This window comes from Rattus rattus, chromosome 5, assembly GCF_011064425.1.
Source record: "Rattus rattus isolate New Zealand chromosome 5, Rrattus_CSIRO_v1, whole genome shotgun sequence".
Taxonomy (NCBI): domain Eukaryota; kingdom Metazoa; phylum Chordata; class Mammalia; order Rodentia; family Muridae; genus Rattus; species Rattus rattus.
In genome coordinates, this window is record NC_046158.1 from 2493162 (window position 1) to 2514327 (window position 21166).

The 21166-nt window shown below is 48.2% G+C and overlaps 2 protein-coding genes across 11 annotated transcripts in view; both read left to right on the top strand.

The window, feature by feature from the left end:
* Positions 1-6277, top strand: part of Ralgps1 (Ral GEF with PH domain and SH3 binding motif 1) — a 234415-nt gene extending 228138 nt beyond the window's left edge. For 4 of the 6 annotated variants that reach the window (XM_032902700.1, XM_032902704.1, XM_032902705.1 and 1 more), the window contains 4 exons: positions 367-459; positions 618-723; positions 2451-2542; positions 5735-6276. In XM_032902700.1, the coding sequence (XP_032758591.1) occupies positions 367-459; positions 618-723; positions 2451-2542; positions 5735-5764 (321 nt within the window). In that variant the 3' untranslated portion in view covers positions 5765-6276. Of the gene's footprint in view, positions 1-366; positions 460-617; positions 724-2450; positions 2543-5734 lie in introns of all 6 variants that reach the window. The other 2 variants (XM_032902701.1, XM_032902706.1) reach the window with 1 other exon arrangement.
* Positions 6278-11294: 5017 nt separating this feature from the next.
* The window catches only part of Garnl3 (GTPase activating Rap/RanGAP domain like 3), a 140690-nt gene continuing 130818 nt past the window's right edge, over positions 11295-21166 (top strand). For 2 of the 5 annotated variants that reach the window (XM_032902711.1, XM_032902710.1), the window contains exon 1: positions 12505-12695. In XM_032902711.1, coding sequence (XP_032758602.1) covers positions 12604-12695 — 92 coding nt within the window. In that variant the 5' untranslated portion in view covers positions 12505-12603. Of the gene's footprint in view, positions 11317-12504; positions 12696-21166 lie in introns of those variants that run through there. The other 3 variants (XM_032902709.1, XM_032902708.1, XM_032902714.1) reach the window with 3 other exon arrangements.

Sequence of the window (21166 nt, forward strand, 5' to 3'; positions counted from 1 at the left end):
CTGTATCATAATGCTGACTAACCTGCAGACATGCAAGCACTACTGAAGGCCTGGAAATCCAGCCCTCAGTCTGTCAGAGCAGCCCATGGCCAGAGCCTTCCATTCCTAGGCGGCAGTTTGGCGTGTCTGTTTTCCTGGTGCACAGATTTATGCCCTGAGGCGCCTTCCACAAGGGGAAGAAAGGAAGGAGTAAGAGGGAGAGAAGATCTCCCGGACCTGGGTAGAGCTGGCACTGCCAAGGGATGACAGGGGGCAGAGAAGAGGAAACCTGGGCTGGCATGAGTTGGGATGGCCATGTCCATGATCTGGCAGTCGGAGGCCACTGCCTTCCCCAGTATCATTACTCTGCCTGTCCTTTTTCTGCAGCTGCCCTCGTGGACCAGGTACTGGGTTGTACTCTCAGGATCCACCCTCCTTTACTATGGAGCCAAGTCCTTGCGGGGCACAGACAGAAAACATGTAAGTCCCCTGAAAAGATGGCCCATGCTGGACTTCCTCTAGTGGGAGTGACCCCCATGGCTACAAGGGCTAGGGTGCAGCCCTTGTCTGGCCTGTGTTAGTCTCCCTGGCTAAGGGTGTGGGCCCAGGCCTCCCAGCTGACTGTTGCTCTTTCCTAGTATAAATCTACACCTGGCAAGAAGGTCTCCATCGTAGGCTGGATGGTGCAGCTGCCTGATGACCCCGAGCACCCAGACATCTTCCAGCTGAATAACCCTGACAAAGGTGGGTGGCAGACCGGGCTGGAGCCTCTGTTCCCTCTCTAAGCACATGTGTACCCTGAAGTTCTGAGATCACGATTTTCCCTTTACCCTAGGTTTGTGTGGCGCCCTGTCTAGTCCCTCTTGCTGCTTACACCTTGGTTGGTGCTTCCATTGAGCAGTGAGCGTGACCTTGCCTTTGACTTTAATGGCTCTGTCCTCTCTCAGTCTGTAGCCCAAGGGTCATAGAGTAAATAGCAACCAATGTTAGATGAGGCAAAACCTTGGGACCAGGAGGGTCTTGGGTCCTGGTTTTCAGGGACTCTCAACGTAGCTTTACTATAAGACTGCACAGTGTCCAGGTCCAACGGCAACTCAGAACCCACGTGACTTCCAAAAGCTCCAAGCTGATCTTCCCCCACTTCCCCACTAAAGGGCCTGGTACCATCCTGCCCAGGAACCTTGTCTTCACTGACATGTCCAGCCGTCCACATCCAGCTTCCTTGGTGTCCCAACGTACAAAACAGATCTAACAGCAGCCACATAGTTAGACGCTTACCCATGCTTCTACAGTAATAGACATGTACGAGTTCAGAGCCACGCACAGACAAGTCATCCGGGGAATCGGGCCACATAAAGCTCGTCTTTGGGGTATGCAGACCTGCCTAGAGACCAAGACATATCATGTCTAACAAGTTCCCTGGGAGGGATGAGAGGGGTCCAGTCCAGGGGACTCTATAAGTTTATGTTCCTATAGTTGCAGCTGAGAAGTAAGGGTGCCCAACCACCTCAAGGAGCTCTTTGGGTAGAGAGGCAGTCGATTGTCAGGCCCTTTGCTCTATATTGGGGTGACTGAGTGTGCATCACCTACTGCCAGGGCCAGTGAGGTTTTCATTAGGAAGAAAGCTATGCCCGTGCAAGCTCCATGAGCCCTTGTGGCCATGGGGACCACAAGCCACTTCTTTTTGAGCCTAGAGCAGTGGTTCTCAACCTTCCTAATGCTGTGACCCTTAATCGAGTTTGCATGTGGTAGTGACCCCCAGCCATAAAATTATTTTGTTGCTACTTCATAACTAATTTTGCTACTGTTATGAATCACAATATAAATATCTGATATGCAACCCCCAAAGGGTTCACAACCCACAGGCAGAGGACTACAAGCCTAGAGGAAAGCATTGTCCCCAAGCAGAAGCAATGGGACATGAGGTCAGGGGGCAATGCTACTGATAGAATTAAAGGAGTCTATAAATTAGATAGGAAAAATTGTATCTTGGTTTTCAGTGTCAAGTAGGGTTGTCTTCCTTCCATTATGAATGTAAGCATCAGCAAGAATTTCAGAAATTCTGTAGGTTTTGTCTCCAGGAGAAATTCTAGGCATTTCCACAGCAAGCCTGATTGCAGACATCTCAGGACCTCTTTGGTGCTCCTCATGGTGTTATATCTGCTGCCAGCTCTAGGATCTAGACAGACAGACAGACTCCCTGCACAGCACGCTGTGTAGGCAGTGCAGTATGGAGTCTCAGTGTCGGTGACTTTCTTTGTACTTTATTTCATATGTTTGAAAACACTGGTTTGAGAACTGCTGGGAACCTGGTTGTTAAGGGTCTTAAGCCCAAACATACCTGGCCTGCCATGCGGGCTCACCCTGGCCTAGGGCAGCTTTTCTTACTCATACAGACTCATGCCCCCCCAGCACACTCAGGCTAGCCCTCCTGCGTGTCCTTCCTAACCAGGGGTTCCTTTCCATATCAGGCAATGTTTACAAGTTCCAGACGGGCTCCCGTTTTCATGCGATACTGTGGCACAAGCATTTGGATGATGCGTGTAAAAGCAACAGGCCTCAGGTAACTTCCTCAGATCTTGCATGTCACCAGAAACCTTTAGACAGCAGGTCTCCCTTTTTCCTTCAGCGCCCACTAGGGATGCTCCCAAGGCACCTGTTCTAAGATTTTTCCCATGAGTCAAGGCAACCCTTGCACGAATGAAGCCTGGCCTAGACCACTAAAAAAATGCAACAGACCCCAATGCATATCCATTGGGGAACAGGGAGGTGGCAAGTGTGATGTCATCCAGTGTTCCAGCTCTAGCATCTATTTAGTTTGTCCCCCAGAGCTGATTTCATAGGGAAACTGCAAACCGACTAATAGGTCTGTTTCTCTGCCTGCTACCTGGGGAGTGTCTTAGTAATATATAAAATATTTAGGGACAACCATGTGCCAGGCAAGGCTACTGGACCTAGGTCTGGTCTAGCCTCTTCCTCTGCTGTTCCCACCCCCTTCCTTGACACCCATGGCTTTACGTGCAGCCGTTGGCAGAGTGTTTCTATGTCCCTATGTTGTGGGTTTTCTTAGTGTTTCCATTGTACACAGAGGAGCCTGAGGCTCGGAAGTGAAGGACACTTGTGCAAGGTGCCATAGTGAGTGAATGGTGGAGCTGGGACCCAACTCAGTTCACCTGATTCTCAGCACCTTGTAGCTCCTGACTGAGAGTCCCTGTCATTGTCCCAGACAGAGAGCCAGGAACGACAGCCTCCATCCTTAACACAAGGTGGGGTTGAGTCGGAGTGTCCTGCTTCCTGCATGCCACACGGGCAGCACTGATGCCACAAGGAAGCCCAGAGTACACTGACCTGTGGGTGCCATGTGCCCACCCTGTCCTCACGACCTGTGAGACTGTGGGTGTGCTCACCCCTGTCCTCTGACCTGTGGGACTGCAGTGTGCCCACCCTGTCCTCACGACCAAATGTCAAAGCACATTCACTGTGGTGCTGTCCATGATAGGACACCAGAAACCTCCAGCCTGCCTGAGACCCCTGAGCAACACCAGACAGCTATCAGCAAGATGGTGGCAGGCCTATGGAGGTCAAAAGGCTTTGGAGTAGGCAAGGATGATCTCATTTCTTTAAATATATGTGAAGATTTACTGTATGTATGTGAGCACATTCATGTAAGATTTCTACGGCGGTACACAAGAAACTATAATTGTATAATTTTAGAGTGCTTACTTACCTGTGGCATAGATGATCAGATAGACAGACAAAGGCTTTTTCAGTGGTGCTGGAGGTTGACCCCTGGGCCTCAAGCATGCTGGGTAATTGGTCTGCCATAGAGGTACACTCCTGGCCAAGCTTACTTATAGCTACCCATTACATCAGTGTCACTGCCCATCTCTGTGATGGGAATATCTGTGATTTGCGCCCACTGCCATCTCAGGGCAACAAGGAGAGCAAGAGGCTGAAGCTTGAACGAGGTCGCTGCTGCGGCAATGCATTAAGAGGAAAACCTGGATCCTCCATTCCAGTCTCATCAGCATTGGGCTTCCTTCCCTTCCCTGAGCTATCACAGCAAAGAGTAGCTCACCAGCCATACATAGGCGGCCCCAGGACCTGTATGCAAGACGCCATGTGGTTCTAGGTCTGCCTGGCAGCCTTGAGATAGGCACCTGGTGGGGGGACAAGACAATCTCAGCCAGGAGCCGCAAGGGGAGGCCTGAGTGACTTCATGTTCAGGAATAACAGCAGCCAGAAAGTGCAGCAGACACATGCAGCAGACTGGCATGTTGTCCCGGAGACTCCTCAGTGGGGTTTCATGCACTGGCCAGTACTGTATGCCATGGCCAGGTCCTGTCATGTGTTTGTCTCCAGTGTCAGACCTAGGGAAAGAAGGATTGTCTTTTTATACCTTGTTTCTTTTTTATTTCCAATTTGCTTTTTCACCAATTTGCTTTTATACTGTGATGTATAAAACCTGGGGACAACCTCAATACTCCATGGTAGAGGCTTACGTAAATCAGTAATAGTTGCACGTCTTAAACTTGTTTGTTCTGACACTGAATCTACTTAAGCTTATTTATAATGTGTGTGTGAGAAACAAACAACAGTAGAGCTAGGTGTGGAAACACTCAGGAGGCTGAGGCAGGAAGATCATGGGGCCAGCCTGGGCTACATAAACAACCAAAGAAGACAACAGCCAAAAACAGCAGTAGAGAAACACTATATACTCACCTCAGACAGAACCTAGAAACCCTGACAGGTCCTGAGACCGCCCCTCCCCCTAAGTCAGTCTCTCCCTCCCTAACTCCCCTCCTCTCCTGGTGTGTGTTACTTCCCTGTCTTATTTTACTGTGGTCCTAGGGAGGAGACCCAGGCCTCAGCTGCTAGGCAAGTGCTGCCGCTGAGCTATGCCCAGCCCTCATTCACAGTGTAAAACCTCACTTGAAACAGCCATGCCTGTGTGCTCCCCCTGCTCCCTGCTCCTCCGCACCACGTGTGGCTACAGGGTCACTGCCACACCTCTCTTCTCCATCAGCTCTGCCTGTCATCTCAGAACTGAGTCCCTCCCTGTTCCTTGCTCCTATGAGGCCATGAACATTCTTGGAACTGCATCTTTCTCTGATTTCTCGTTTTGGTGAAACTGATACCAAGATGGGTTTTTGTTTTTTTGGGTTTTTTTTTTTTTGTGAAATAATGTCTGATCATACCGACTAGAACACAAAAGTAATACCAAAGGGGGAAGTTCAGAGCTGGGGTCTAGAGGCAGCTGAGGGCCAGGCAGCGCTCTGGCAGGGAACTGGCAGCCTGTGGGGAGGTTTTGGAGAAGATGAGCTTCCCATACTTGCACCTTCTCAGCCACTCTCCACCCTCCCTTAAGACATTCCCACACCCTGGCCTAGTCTCCCCTCAGAGACAGTCACCACCACACCCCAAACACAGTTAGTTGTCTTTGACTGAGAGGATGGTGCTGAAGACCGCGGGTTCAGGTCCCAGCACTGACTCTATGTTTGGCCTCAGTCTCTTCATCTTCATTATGGCGACCCTTCTAGCATCTGCCCAATAGAGTTCATGTGAGGACTCCAGAAACAGTGCATATGAAACAGTCAGAGTATTGCCTGGCACAGGCAGTTACTCCCCAGTGACAGTTCTCATTGCCATGTCCTTCCCTCCCCATACTTGTAAGGCCCTAACTGTAGGGACTACCCTACCCTTGACCCTTTCTGTGGATTGAAACTTTGACAAAAGGGCAAGCTTTCTCTTCTAGGTACCCGCAAACCTTATGTCATTTGAATGAGTATCTGCAGGACTTGGCGTGACAGCAAAGGCTTCTGAGAGCCTAGACTAGGTCTGGCGGAGGAGAGCAGCTCTGGGCGTAAGCTGTGGGCCAAGGCACTGGAGTCTCATAGCTGGACTCAAGGAATATGGCTGTGGCCTCACAGTCCTGGATGGCTCCCCAGTGTGAGATCCACCTATCAACCCACAGCAACTCTCATGAATCATCCTGCAGCAGCACCCCACCAGGTGGTTGTCAGACCCCAAACTGTACACCTCTCTGGACCATCGTCTGTTCACCAGCTGCTTCTGCATCAGGGGAGCATTTGACCCATGTTGGGTTCTCCGTGCTTCGTGCTGCACACAGAGTAGATGGTGGTAATCTTCAAGAGGGCTGGGGAGCAGAGATGGGCTGCTGGGCAGGCTTGCTACACCCCAAGTGCACAGGCCACTCACCCACAGGGCCGCCTCAGATTTTGTATACCCCAAAAGCATCCTCTGCGTATGCGTGTGTGTGTGTGTGTGTGTGTGTGTGTGTGTGTGTGTGTGAGAGAGAGAGAGAGAGAGAGAGAGAGAGAGAGAGAGAGAGAGAGAGAGAGAGAGAGAGAGAGAGAGCTCTCTGAGAAACATACATTTTGGCACAAGACTCGTAACATCACATACTTACTGGCTTTGAGGCCCTGCTTGAAGCTTTAGTTACAGCCTTGTCCTCTAGGAAAAGTCTGAAGGGAGTCCAGAAGCTCCGTGTTAAGGGTCCCTTGAGTTCTTTTACCGTAAACAAACGATGCCTTAAATCGTGTCTCGTCTTCTGTTCCTATGGGTGCTATTCATCTGGACGGCCGTTCCCTGGGCCCCAGCCCTCCTGGGTCTTGTTGTCAGCCCGCCTGAGGCAGACTCATTTCAGGACCGTGTATTGGACACTGGCCTGCTTGCTCCCTGCCATGAGCTTTCCTGGTGGGCCTATGGCCTTCCTTCTCTTTCCCACTCCTGCCATGCTGGTGTGGGAATCTGGGGCCTTTTCTCCCAGCAGCTTGGAGGCCCCCATAGTGATCGGTGGTCAGAAGCTATGCCACCCTGCATTCTCCCACAGGACAGAATTGTGCTCCTGTCTTCTCACCCTTGCCACCACTGCCAGGGCCAGCCACACTGATTCCTGATCACACAGGGAGCTGAGTGACACGGAGGCCTTAAGCCCCCTCAGTCTTGTTCTAAATGTAGTCACCAGCAAGTTCTCCAAGTCCAAGGGCCCAGTTGTTGATGACCAGGTGACAAGAAAGCCAAACCCTAGGGAGTGAGATGTCCAGCCTCTGCATTCATGAACCTTTTTCTGTCACCTGTTGTCATAAGTAAGGTGATTTTCACTTTGCACATTTTAATCCAAGTGTATTGCCCCTTGTCATCACTAATGCTCTCTGTCCCTCTTCTCTTCCTCTTCCTCTTTCAATCTGGATACCCTAACTCTGACAAGAAAACCCTCAGTTTTCTGGAAAAGGCTGAATTTCTGGGTCCCTGTAGGTATCATATTAACCAATCTTGAGTCTGCCCCAAGAACAGTGGAGAAGCTGCAGACAGTACCATGACCATGAACTTGCCACCAGAAAGCACTGCATTACAAACAAATGGTGACATGGCTCTAAACATGTGGATGACTTGGTGGGGGCAAGTAGTTGTCACCATGGTGGTACGTTTTGGTCAAGCCTTGCTGTACTCTGAAGCTAGCCTTCCTGTGGTCAGAGCCTGGATATTTTCATGCTGAGAGAAACTCCACGTGGTAAAGTTGATGGCATCAAACCTTGACCACAGCTGCCTTGCACATCCACCCACACCAGGGGTCCAGGTGTGTGCACCGGATTCTTCCAACATCGTTCCAGCTAGAATCCAGAAGATGAAGGACAGTGTCAGACACTTCCAAGCAGAACCATATATGGTCACTCTTTAACCTCTACCAACCCTGATCTTGCCTGCTAACTCCTAGAAAGCCAGCATGTCAGCTTCTAGTCTCCTTGAGGCGCCTCTGCTCTGGAGTTCATTTTTGAGTTCTCACATGATCAGTGTCAGACATCAAAAGCCCCAGAACTTCAGTCCCACTCAGAGAACTTTCTGCCCTTTACAGGTTTGTCTTACCAGACACAAGTGTTTTCTTCCAGGCCTAATCTGAAAGAGCACAATCACAATTATTTTCCAAGTGTTTAATCTCCCTAATTGAAACCAAATTCCCTCCCCTCCCACAAGCATCCTTATCATGGACTCTTGAAGACAACTGCTTGGACTTTATTAGTGAAAAGCCTCATGGGACTCTTGTGAGCCTCGAACATGGCAGGAGAGCCCTGTAGATGGAGTTAAAAGATATTTGGCTCTCCAAGCAAGGACTTAGGCCAAGCATACAAGCTCAGTGCTAATATCCCCAGTGCTGGCTTGTCACAGGGGAGGTGGCCAGGTCACATAACAGGGGCAGAGGTCCTAGGTGGATTCTTAGCCTGGAAGGAAAACGTTCTGCACTTTTGCTCCATTGTCCATAGCACACATACTGTGAAACTGTTGGTGGTCCTGCCAGTTACTGCCTTGCAGACAGACCATGGCACCCCAACCTGAGAGCTGTAGAATGCTGTTTAGAAACTGGGATGGGCAGCTGGTAGTATTATGAAGTCCCAAGAAAAGCCCATTCACTTACAATAGGAGTAACCTCTGTCCCTCTTTAATGTACAAGTTTTGTAACTCAAAGTTAGCCAAGTGTATGCTGGCAAGCAAGATACCTTGTGGAGACTGGACTTGGTAGGAAGCACCTGAACCACTCTCCTACATAAGCCAGCAGGAGAGTTTGGCCCTTCCCCTCCCCTGACCAGATGCCCCGGGGCATTTGTTGGACCAAGATGCTGGGCAGGTGGACACAGCCGTGTCTTGCTAGCAGGCTCTCTGTATTTCTCCTTCTTACCAAGATGGCCAGAGTCTCTTCCATCACTTAACTCTTGCCTCTCAAGCCTAAGAAAGGTGTGCTGGTATTTTGTTTGTTTCCTTGTTTATTTTTTAATATCAATTTTCAGATGGAAAATGATCTGTAAAACTGGGAAGCCATTTATAAGCCAAGACTGCTTTCATCTGCATGTGGGGTCCAGAGCTTTGCAACCTCTATTGAATATTGCCAAAAGCACAGCTTCTCTTCTGTGTGACCCTATGTCATATTGATATGTTGGGTGATTTCATGTTATAAAACAAAAACAAAAAACCCCACCCTGCACAAAGCTCTTTTGAAAGTGTATTTATTGCACAAACATTCATCCATATCTCTAGTGAATACTTCTTATGCACCAGGCTCTACCCAGACTGAAAATGGCTAGAAACAAGACAAATCCAATGTTGACCTTTGTAGAACTTAGTGATCAAATAATCACCACCTCGCACGCCAACTTTGGCAAGACCCTGCCTCTCCTCTACCCCTGAATACAAATCTTGTGCATTGGTTCCTCCAGGAAGACTTCAGACTGAATGGGAATGTTGGGAGAGTAAGTTGCTATGAGTACTAGCTGGAGTCCCAACACTGGAGGCTGTCTGGCTCTGAACAGCCAGATACAGGTCTTTGTTCAAGAATGGTTACCAGGAGGACACCAAAGGTAGAATGAGAGAGTAGGGTCTGAGTGCTTGCAGAATACACAACTCCCTCCCCTCCCTGTTTACTCTAACTTCAGTGTTCCATTCAAATACAGTATGAGTGGGAGCTGCAAGTCCTTGGGAGCCGAGGACTTGAACTTTGGTCCACCTTGTAACCTGCTGCTGCACAAGTGTGTGTCCCGTGGACAGCCCCAAATTGCCACTCACAGCAGCAAGCCATTTTGGAAGGACTGTGACCATTCAGTAATGAAGTAATAGTATTTATTAGTGAGGTATACTCTTTAATAAATTTTGTGCCAAAATGCATGTTTTCCCACTTAGCATTCAAAATGTTGTATAGAGAGTAGTTTTCAATTTCTTATGTGTTCTTCCAAGTAAACTGGAAATGAGTTTTCACATCTTACTCTACATCTTACTCTGTTTCTTGTTAAATCTGCTACACCTCCCAAGCTTTTTTTCCCCCAGCAGACCCTGCATGCAGTTGTGTGAGGATTTTTCTCTAACATTTGTAAATTGTCTCATCTGCAATAACCATGGAACATCATCCCTCCTTGGGATTCTTTAGATTTTTTGTGAAGTATTTTGTTACCTCAGTCTTGTATCAAGTTGCTGTATTTTTCAGCTTGTTACACTGATAATAATTGTTTCACTAATTAAATACTTTCATGTACAGACATCTTTGTTTACTTTGAAATTAAATGTGTTTTCCAATAAATATCGTCCCATTTATTAGTGTCACATGCAGTCAATTTGGCAGGCAGCTGCTGTGCTACATGCAGACATGAAGGTATAGACTGTTCAGGACTGATCTGAGAGTAACTGGCATGTAAATATATAGGAGGGAGAGGACAGGGACGTTATTGTGGGTCTCTTGGAGGAAGGTCTGGGAGTGCCTAAGAAACAGGGGCCTTGGGAGTTTTCAGATTAGAAGTTGCAGAACATTGAGGAAGCTGGTAGTAGGAGCGAGGTTTGGGGAGAGGGAGACAGAGAGGAAAGGATGAACATTGAGAAAAGCAGAGATTACTGAGGGAGAATTCCAGTCAATGTGATACCTGAAAAGAGATGTTGGGAGGAAGTCATGATGCAAAAAGCAAACCCACTCCAGTTTGATTAGAGGCGAAGGGAAGGAACGCTGGACAGAGGAAGAGAGGGAGACGTGGAGCGGGAGCGCGAATGAGCAGGAAAGCATGAACTAGAGAACTAGATCGGAGATCTCAGTGGCAGCTCCCAGGCATACACACCCATTCTTGCTTGCTCCTGTCTCGCCTGAGTGTGCAGCATCAAGGGAGACCAGACCGCATGATCACAGTGAAAGCCCTGCTGCACAAATTAACACACACCTACACTTGGGAAAACGAACTCTCAATTGAGCAGTTTCCTCCATCAGATTAGCCTGTAGACTGAGGATTTTTGGTAGTGGTGGTGGTGGTGGCACTGTGAAGGGTCCAGCCCACTGTAGGTGGTGGTACCTCGAGGCAGGTGGGACTTGGCTGGGTAAGAAAAGTAGGTGAGCAAGCCAGAGGAAGATCTAGAAGTCCTGATTTAGTTCTTGAGTTCCTCACCCTTCCAGCTACAAACTTGAGTACCTCGTGGTGGACCCCAGTTCATCCAGGAAGACCCGCATCATCCAGGCACCCCTGAAGTGAAGAAGAGGCGACGTGGGCGGGGCTAGATGGGCGGGGCTTGTAGTGTAGGCAGGGAAGCTTGAGGGATCTTAGGGCAGAACAGCCAAGGGATGAGAGACGCAGAATAGCTCCAAGTACAGACCTCAGCTTCAAGGGAGAAGAGGCGGAGCTCCAGGGTCGGGGGGCCATGCCTGTGGGCGGGACATGGAGAAAGGCGGCCCCCAAAAGAAGGCGGTACTACGATAGAAAGGACCAGGAGGTGCTGAGGTGAGGAGGGTCAGCAGCGAAGCCAGCAAGCGGAGCTGCTGTGTGGAGGACCGATACAGCGCTCTGTGGTGGAGGGGTAGGTGGGCATGGCCTAGATCTGTGGGGATGGTGAAGAGCGGAAGTGATGGACAGTGGACCCAACGAAGTTGCGGAGCCGGTGGGCGTTGGGGGCCTGCATACGCTACATAGAAACGCGGAGGGAGGGCTGGTGAGGCTGGCTCGGGAGGGGCGTGGCTGGAGCTCCGGGTAGAGGCAGGGTGGGGCCTGCACTGGTCCGAGGTGAGCCAGGGAAACGGAGATCAGAAACTCGGGGCGTGGCCTGTGTCCAGACTAGGGCATGAGGTGGGTTTGGCTAGGAGATGAGGCGGGGCCTTGGCAAAGCTGAAGGGCAAAGAGACTGACTGGATAAAGATTTGGGGTGGGGCCTGAGTCCATTAATAGGTAAGGGTTGATACTTAGAGCGGGACATGGGTGGAGCCTGAGCGAGCTGAGAGGGGACCTGCCTGATTGGGGCGGGGCAAGGGAGGACAGGGGCGGGACCTGAACCTGATTCAGATAGGCTGGATTGGGGGCGGGGAGGGGGCGGGGCCTAAATCCAACTGAGTGGCGACGGAGGATCTGCTAGATTATGGGCGAGGCAGGGGGCGGGCTAAGGCCTCAAACGGGCCTAAGGGAGAGGATTCGGTAGGAGATCAGGGCGGTGCCTAAGACTAGCTCCAGAAATTAGGCGGACTTGGATAGGTTAGGGGCAGGGCTTAAAGCCGGGGAGGTTCGGTAGAGGCGTACTTGCTAGAATGGGGGCGGGGCAGAGGAGAGGCCTAAAGCCAGAGGCGTGGTAGTGGTGGTTGCGACCTGCTGGAGTAGGGGCGTGGCCTAAAGCCTGAGGCGTGGTTAGGCTGCTAGGGTGGGGCGGGACCTAAAGCCTGAGGCATGGTCAGGCTGCTAGGGTGGGCGGGGCCTGATGCCTGAGGCGTGGTTAGGCTGCTAGGGTGGGGCGGGACCTAAATCCTGAGGCGTGGTTAGGCTGCTAGGGTGGGGCGGGACCTAAAGCCTGAGGCGTGGTTAGGCGGCTAGAGTATGGGCGGGGCGTAAATCCTAAGGAATGTTAAGGGAACCTGCTATGGTAGGGGCGGGGCCTAGGCCCCGTGGAGAGTATGAGGGAGTGGTTAGGCTGAAGTTCGGGGCGGGGCCTGAGGTCCCGGGCTTGGCTGGAGTTTGGGGCGGGACAGAGGCGGGGCTTGGGTCCGGTGAGGGGTGCGGGGCGGGGCGTGGGCTGCGGCGCGCTAGCTGAGCGTCCGGCCGAACACCGCCGAGGCCCGAGCCCACCCGAGTGTGCCCGAGCCGTCGGCCCCCGCCCGGGGCGATGGAACAGGAACCCGGCGGGGCGGCCGCTGCGCTCCTGCGGCAGAAGAGGGCGGCGCTGCGGCGCAGGGGGTGCAGCTTTGAGAGTCCCAGGTACCGTTGCCCGGAGGGGTGCAGCCTCTAGGGGCGGGAGAGGGGAGTAGGCCACGTGGGGGGTTGGTGATGTGAGGGGACAGAGCGTGGCGAGGCCGCGGCGTGGGAGGGAGTCCGCACAGAGCGGGGTAGAGCGGCCGGGCCACACTGAGGGAGTGCCCAGCGGGAGGGCTGGGGACCTGTGTCCGGCCAACAGATGCTGTGGACGTCCGAAGCCTCGGCCCTGTGACAGGCTCTGCACGCCACAGCTCAGGGAGGTCTTGGGCTGTGGAGAATGCGACCGGCCTGCTTCTAAATTCTCAAGGACAAGGTCGGAACCCCTAAGCCCCCAAAAGGACACCCTTTAGGCTCCTCTCCCTTTTTATAATCCTCCTCACACCCTGGGTGCCTGGACACCTGCTGCCTATGGCCCCGCCCATCTGTGGTTGGGGTGGGGGGTATCCTGCATAGTTCGTAGGTCCTTTCTCTTTCCCAGGTTGTCCGAGCCCCTCCCGGACTTACCTTCCTTAACTGGCGCCCTCCTGAGGAGCCAGCCTGGCCTTAGGTGAAGCTTGGCTGCTGCCGGACACGCCCTTCCCTTTGCGGCTGATGCCAAAGCCTATGCCCAGCTTACTCCCACCTTCCTTGTAACTTGAAATGGGTCCTGCTTCCAGGTGGACTCCTTCCTTTCAGGATGACTCCAGCACCACCATTGCGGCCAGATTTTCACCAATATTCTGTAATAATGGCCTTAGAAAGGTTATCCCGAAGCCAACCTCCTTCCCCCTAGCCTACTGCTCTGCTTGTACCCCTGAGGAGTTTTTCACTGCCATAGCATGGGTAAGGACAAGGAAAAGATATGGGACTCTAACCTCCACTGAGGCGGAAAAGAGAGTTCATTTGCTAAGACCCAGAGCAAACCAGCCAAGATCCTTAAAGGAAGGTGTGATGCCCTTAATTGGCCATTCTCAGACTCAGTCCTTGACACACTGCTCCACACTGCTGTGTGATGAGAACAGATACCAAGGCTGTCCTCGCCCCTGTTCCATCACCACGGCTGGCTCAGGCCTGGCCCATCACAAAGTCTGAAGGGCTTGTCACTCCTCCCTCAGGCTGTAGAACTGCTCACCAACTCCTTTTGAAAGTCTTTCTTTGAACTCAGGCTTTGCTTTGTGTTATCAGCACCTGGGCATCTGCCAAAAAGGTTCTAAATATGTGTGTGGTAACCTGTGTGGAGCATTGCCCTTAGATAGGAGACCTGGGTAGCTAACACTCTCTACGGCTTGAGCATGAAAAATAGGAAGAGATTGGAGCGAAGAGAATCTCTCAGGTTTGAGGCAGAGTGCTTAGGACAGTGCGGCTACAGGACTTTTGGAGATGAATGGTTGTGCATCCTGTAGAGTACGGGAGCCACAGACACCTGTGGCTGTGGACTTCACTAAGACACCCGAGTGCTGAATTGTGCTCTGCCTTCAGTGTAAGTGACCACCTTGGTCCCAGCACTATCACCTCCACAAGACTCCCATCAGCATGAATTGGCTTTCTCAGACTGTGCTTCACACACCTCCTCCAGCAGTTCCCATAAGAGCTTGAGGACGAGAAATGCCTACCATAGTGGTCAGCGCTGGCATAGAAATTAGATTTCCTTCCCCTTTGTCTTCATGACCAGATTCTTCAAGGACTAAATGACTTCCAAGCCTCCAGGTGTTTTTGTTCTCTGAAACACTGTGACGTTATCTTGTGGCCTGTAGGTAATCAGGATTAGCTTTTTTTCTTGTCTTCTAAAAATAATTTATCGAATGAAATTTGAAAATGAAAGAAAAATATAAACAGGATAATTAAATTATTTTGATGGTGGTAGTGTTTTATTGTTGTTTGTTTGTTCGTTTGCCTGATTGTTTTTGAGACAGGTCTCATATAGCCTGAAATTCACCATATAAACCAGGCTGGCCTCAAACTCAGAGACCTGCCTGCCTCTGCCCCTCAATTGTTGGGATAAAAGGCCACCACACTCAGTGGATAGTTTATTGATACATAATCCTACTGTATGTATAATTGACCTTTTCTTCATGAATATTTATCATTTTAATTGACTTTTCACTCAGCACATCATAAACACTGGAAGAAATCTTTCATATTCCTTAAAATTTTTCAGTTGCTGTGTGATCTACTATATGGATGTATAACTATTTTTACCCTATCTTTTACTACTTCACTTTTCCTAGAGCTGCAGTTAATCTATGTGTAGTCACTTCCATGTGATGACCTCACTGGTCCATAAGATAAGATCACGAAAGTGTTGGGAATTATGGGTTGGAACAAAGGAGTCTCTTAAAGTCTTCTGAAGCGAGATTCCAGAGGGCTCCCCTCAGCCTTATTATATTTGCCAAAGTAATAGCTTGTTTTAATTTGAATTTGTCTATTTTTTTTCTTTTCTTTTCTTTTTTTTCGGAGCTGGGGAGCAAACCCAGGGCCTTGCGCTTGCTAGGCAAGTGCTCTACCACTGAGCTAAATCCCCAACCCCGAATTTCTCTATTTAATAATGAAGTTTTTCATGAATAATACTTTTTTACTTATTTTAGGGTATGTGTATACATAATCATCATTTTCCTTTGGAATATTTATCCTTTCCTTATAGAATTAAAGCTCTTTTTATTTATTAAGGGAAATTTGGAGGTAAATATATAGCAGATTTTTTTTCCAGTTAATTATTTGCCTTTTCACTTTCCCTGTGGTGGTTTTCCAGTGTGTGTGTGTGTGTGTGTGTGTGTGTGTGTGTGTGTGTGTGTGTGGTGTGTGTGTGTTTGTGTGTTTGTGTGTGTTTGTGTGTGTGTGTGTGTGTGTGTGTGTGTGTGTGTGTGTGTGTGTGTGTGTGTGTGTGTGTGTGTGTTTGTGTGTGTGTGTTTGTGTGTGTGTGTGTGTGTGTGTGTGTGTGTGTGTGTGTGTGTGTGTGTGTGTGTGTGTTTGTGTGTGTGTGTTTGTGTGTATGTGTGTGTGTGTTAACTATTGTCTTGAACTTTAGACCCACTGATTTCTTCCTCTTGTTTATGCTCATGTAAAAGAATCCCTTAACTTAAATAGATAAATATTCATCTACATTTACTCCATGTTTAATTAAATTTTAAAGTTAGCATATAAAGTAATTCTCCATTATCTTTGTTGTTCTAAAAGCAACTTCCTTAATTCAGTAATCCAAATGACCTCACAATTCTGGCTGGGTGTCAGAACCTCTTGTATATATCTTAATCGAAGGGGCGCATGGCTCCTTATACCAAACCCATTGATCCAGAGGCCTGCAGCTGTCCGAGAGTGTGTTGGCTGCTTCTGAACACAACCAGGAGGGAAAACCTTGCCACATCTGTTACTTCTCATGGCCACTGTATCAAGTTTAAATGCCCCTGCCTCATGGGTAAGCCCTTTGGGAATGAGTTTTAACCATATTCACCTAATCATCTTCTTATCTTTGTGTGTGGATGTGTGTGTCTACATGAATGTGCACTTTCTGCAGCATTGACAGTTTGGCACTTCTCCTTGCTAAATGTCCTGTGTTGGTTCCCATAACTGGTGTGCAAACACAGCAAGCTAAGGGAAGTGAAGGCGCAAGAAATGGCCCAGGCCCTGGGCATCAGGCTGGTAGCAATGAGAAGGACTAGCTTTGTGTACTTGGAGGCATCAGATGGTATCCATGCACAAGGACCTAGCCGTTTTCAACGAAGCATGTGAACTTAGGAAAGCTGCTTAGCCTTCTAGAAATCTTGGTTAATGCATCTTTAAAGCAGCCTGTATTGATGTGAACTTTAAATGACCTAACATATGTGAAGTGCTCCTTCCAGGAGTGTGGGATGCATTGGGACTGACAGCTGCGGACAGAATGATTAACTTTCTGATGAAAGTTCTTAGCCGCGTCTACTTTGTGTAAGACACTAATAGGCAGGTACATGGTATTTTAAGATTCTGTTGCTTTTTTTTTTTTTTGCCCCCCACTTCTAACCATCAAGAAAGATGAGGGATGAACCTGTGTTATGTTAAATAGTCGCCACCTGCTGAGCTGTGTCACTTGGGCTGCCACAGTTCTCGGAGGCTGAGCTTCTGAGTTTACCAAGTGAATTTTTTCATTAATTTTTTTTATTCTTTGAGAACTTCATATAATGTATTTTGATCGTATTCTCCTCCAGCTCCTCTCAATGGCCCCTCTCAAGCCCCTCCCACTTTGAAAGCCAGTCCTCCATGGTAATGCAAGAAACTTTTCTCCAGCAACCTCTGTAGCTGGTCACCTAGATTGTTCATGTTCTGTATAAAGTCAGGAAGTCTTTAATTCTTTTGTTTATTTTCCTTAATTAATTTGTTTATTCACTTTACATCCCAACTGCAGCCCCTCCCTTCTCTCCTCCCAGTCCTACCCTCACAACCCCCTCTCTCCCTTCCCTCCTCCCCTTCTCCTCAGAGAAGGGTACCAGCCTGCCCTGGCACATCAAGTCACAGCAGGACTAGGCTCCTCCTCTCCCACTGAGGCCAGACAAGGCAGCCTAGCTAGGGGAAAGGGATCCAAAGGCAGGGAACAGAGTTAGAGTCATAGACAGCCCCCACTCCAATTGTTAGGGGACCCACATGAAGACAAAGCTGTACATCTGCTACATATGTGTAGGGGACCTAGGTCCACCCACGCATACTCTTTGGTTGGGTGATTCAGTCTCTGTGAGTCCCCATGGGCCCAGGTTAGTGCGTGTGAATGTGTTTGGTATAGTAGTAGTAGTAGCAGCAGCAGCAACAGCCATCCACATTGTTCTTTTAAGTCAGGGTCTCTCATTTACCGGGAGGTCAGGAGGTCACCAGTTAGGTTTGGTTAGCTAACCAGTGAGGCCTAGGAACTTTCCATCTGTCTCCATCTTCCCAGCAGTTACAAGCACATGTTACCTCATCCAGCTTTTTTTTGTTTTTTAACATGGAGTCCTCATGCTAATACACCAAGCACTTTTCCAATTCAGTTCTCTAGGCCTAACTTAAAGCACTTTATTAGTAAGCAGCTCTGTTGCTTTCCTAAGAGCATTGTCGAAGCCTGCCTCATCCTTGCCGCCCATCACTCATACTTCTGTCTGTGTAACCACTTATGGTGCCAGTGTCATTTCCATGGTCTGAACTCAAGGTGAATGATAATGGCTTAGATTAGGTGGTTCTCACTCCTGGCTATTCAACTGTAATCACCATTGAAATCTTCTCCTCCATTCAGGACTAATAATACACCATCATCATTTCTGATAGACTTGCATCCATGACTTATGAGCATGTTTTCAAATATCCTCAAAGGCTATGAATGGCAAGCAAGAGAGAAGCTTTGGTTCATGCAGTTGCATAATTCTGGGTAGGATCAAGCTTTGGGAGGAGGCGGTCTGGGTCCTCTATCAGTGATGTCATCCGAGTCTTTGTTTTCAGCGTTGATTTTTGTCCTAGTTGTAATAAATAGCATGACCCAAAGCATCGTAGGATAGAAATGGTTTATCTTACATTTCTACACCATAGTCCATCATTGAAAGAGGTTGAGATAGGAACCTGGAAGCAGGAACTAAAGTACAGACCACGGAGGAATGGTGCTTACTGGCTCGCTTCTAAGGGCTTATTCAACCTACTTTTTAATATAGCCCAGGACCACCTTCCCAGGGTTTGACACCACCCACAGTGGGCTGGCCTCACACATGAACCATCAGTCAAGCAAACATCCCATCTGTAGGCAAACTGAGGTTTCTTTGAAGATAACCTGTGTCAAGCCGACAAAAGCCAACCAGCTTGATTTATTCTCAAGATAGGCAAAGAAAGTCAACTACTATAGGTTTCCTTCCTATTCCAGAAAGATACTGTTTTATTCTCAGTAAATGTCTGGAGTGACCGTCACTGGCTAGGGAACATCCCTGAACCAAATGGTCAGACCTGGATCATGGACTCAACTCAGAACGGATGGGTAAGCCACTTCCAGTCATAGAGACCAGTAGGTAGTGACTTCCTAGGGGAAATCACAGTGCTCTTTTCAGAAGGAAGTGGTTATTGGGTTGACCAGAGTGCTGTTAGATATAGGAAACCCTAAAATCCAGGTGTCATGGCGCTGTCCATAGCCACAGTGGGGTTGGTGCTATGACTTAGTTCTTGTTCTAAAAGACTATCTTTTTTTTAAAGATTTATTTATTTATTCTATATAAGTACACTGTAGCTGTCTTCAGACACACCAGAAGAGGGAATCAGATCTCATTACAGATGGTTGTGAGCCACCATGTGGTTGCTGGGTTTTGAACTCAGGACCTCTGGAAGAACAGTCAGTGCTCTTAACCACTGAGCCATCTCTCCAGCCCTCTAAAAGACTATCTTAACTCCATGATTACATTACAGTTGCTGAGTATAGCCACAGTGGCTGCAGAGCCCCCACTAGACAGAAGAGTTGGAATTATGAGTGGAAAACATATTTTGTCCTTTTCCAAATATTGCTCCGTACATGATGGCCTCCTCATTAGTCATGCAGAAAGCCCACGTCTTCTAGAACGAATCTGATGCCAAGACAAGTGCTTTCTTGTTCCTGTTGCTTTCCAGGCCAAATTGGGCTCTGAAATGAGCAGTTATCATTATGCATGCAGTTGACTGCCTTCCCTTCTTCCATATGTTTCTTCCGACTTTGGAGTTTTGGTGTTTTGTAGGGGCCTTCTGGGTTTGGGGTGGTTTTGTTAATGATACTTAAAAGGCCTTTGCTGTCTTTGGTTCCTCTATATTACGTCACTATTCTTTTGTGTCAAGGCCTTAAGTATTTAATCATAAATAAAGCTGCTACTGACAGTTTTCTTTTGGATGAACAGCAGTCTTCTTAGGAAAGACTATGAAAAGCCATCTTGCATTGGGCCAACATAATGGGCTCCGAAGGCCAACAGAAGAAAATTAATTTTCATATCATATCTGTTCTCCTAAGGGCAGGAGAAGCAAAACCAACCTTCATTATTCACTAAGATTTTAAATTAATGCAAACCAGCTTCCTTTCTTGGAGGAAGACAATAGTTAAATTAGTTTTGCTGTAGAAGGTTAATATGAGAAATTAGGTTTGGTCGTCTGGTTTCCAGAACTGAAGATCTGAAGAGAGATGAAGTCTGACAGACAGTGCTGTAGGCAGATTGGAGAACTGAGAACTCTAAAGCAAGACTTGCTGGGAAACACTAAAGCAGTGTTCATACATATGAGGGCAGCAGTGGGGGTAGGGTGGAGTGGGGAACACATCGGGTTGTTCCTAACCTTATAGTCTGAGAGGACAGAACAGATAGGAGCCTGACTCCAAAGAGACTCAAGTAGAAGGCCGTCCTCTGTGGAGCTGCTGGCTGGCAGAGGCCGTTTAGAGTACATTATTAGTAATTTGTAGCCAACAGGAATGTGCTCTCACAGTTCCCAAGGCTGTAAAATCCAAACTTAGGTCACCACTTGATTTTGTAACTGATGAGTGCTTGTTTCTCAGATACAGAGCCTTCTAGAAGTGTGGTCATATGGTATAGACTTAACTGCAGCCAATAAGCTTTGCCTCTTTTGGAAGTTGCACTGGGAAAGCTCTTGTGCCTGACTAAGCCCCCAAGGGTGCTCTCTCCATACTAATTAGACCACGGTTAAATTTCAGCACGTGAATTAGGATGACTCCGGAGAGGTGCACAAACATTCAGACTGACAAAAGTTAAGAGAGAAAAATGTCTACCGAACTGTATGAGATCACCGGAAATCATTAGAGGGAATGACTGTCAACCTGTGTTTCTGATTGGAAAGCTATCTAGAATAGGGATTTCAGTGAAAAGTTGCAGGTTCTTTGGGGGACACCAGTGTGTAAAATTACATACGAAATTAATTTTTTCCCTTAGTAACCATACTGTTGAAAACAAAAATATATGAAACCAATTTGATTCTTTTATTTAACCCAGTATGTCAAAAATATTATCATTTTAACATGTAACAAATATTTTGAAATACCAAGATAGTTTACTTTTTTCCAATCAAAATCTGATGTGCATTTTAACCTAGAGCACATCTCAGTTCAGAGCAGTTAAAATTTAGCATTTTGTTTATCTAGTGTGGAGTTGTGTACACACTCTACTCATACAGTGCACATGTGCAGATCAGGGAGGTGACTGGTGAGGACTTGGTTCTCCCCTTCTATCAAGTAGATCCTAAGCTTGAACTCAGGTCGTTGAGCTTGACAGCCAACCTGAGTCTTTACCCTGCTCTGCCCACTAGCTCACCAGCCCCATGTGCTTGGTGTTTGCCTTATAAGATGATGTAGAGATGGATCTTTGGGTAATAAATATTTGAAAGAATGTAGCAAAGTTTTGACCTTTCATTTCATTAGGGATTACTAGAATACAGGTTAAAAAATGTGGAACTAAGAGATAACAGAGACTTTAGGACCGTATTGTATAATTCTGGAAAGTTTTCAGAAGAGCGTAAGGAAAAAAATATATGGCTGAAGAGCTCATTCAGTAGAAAAA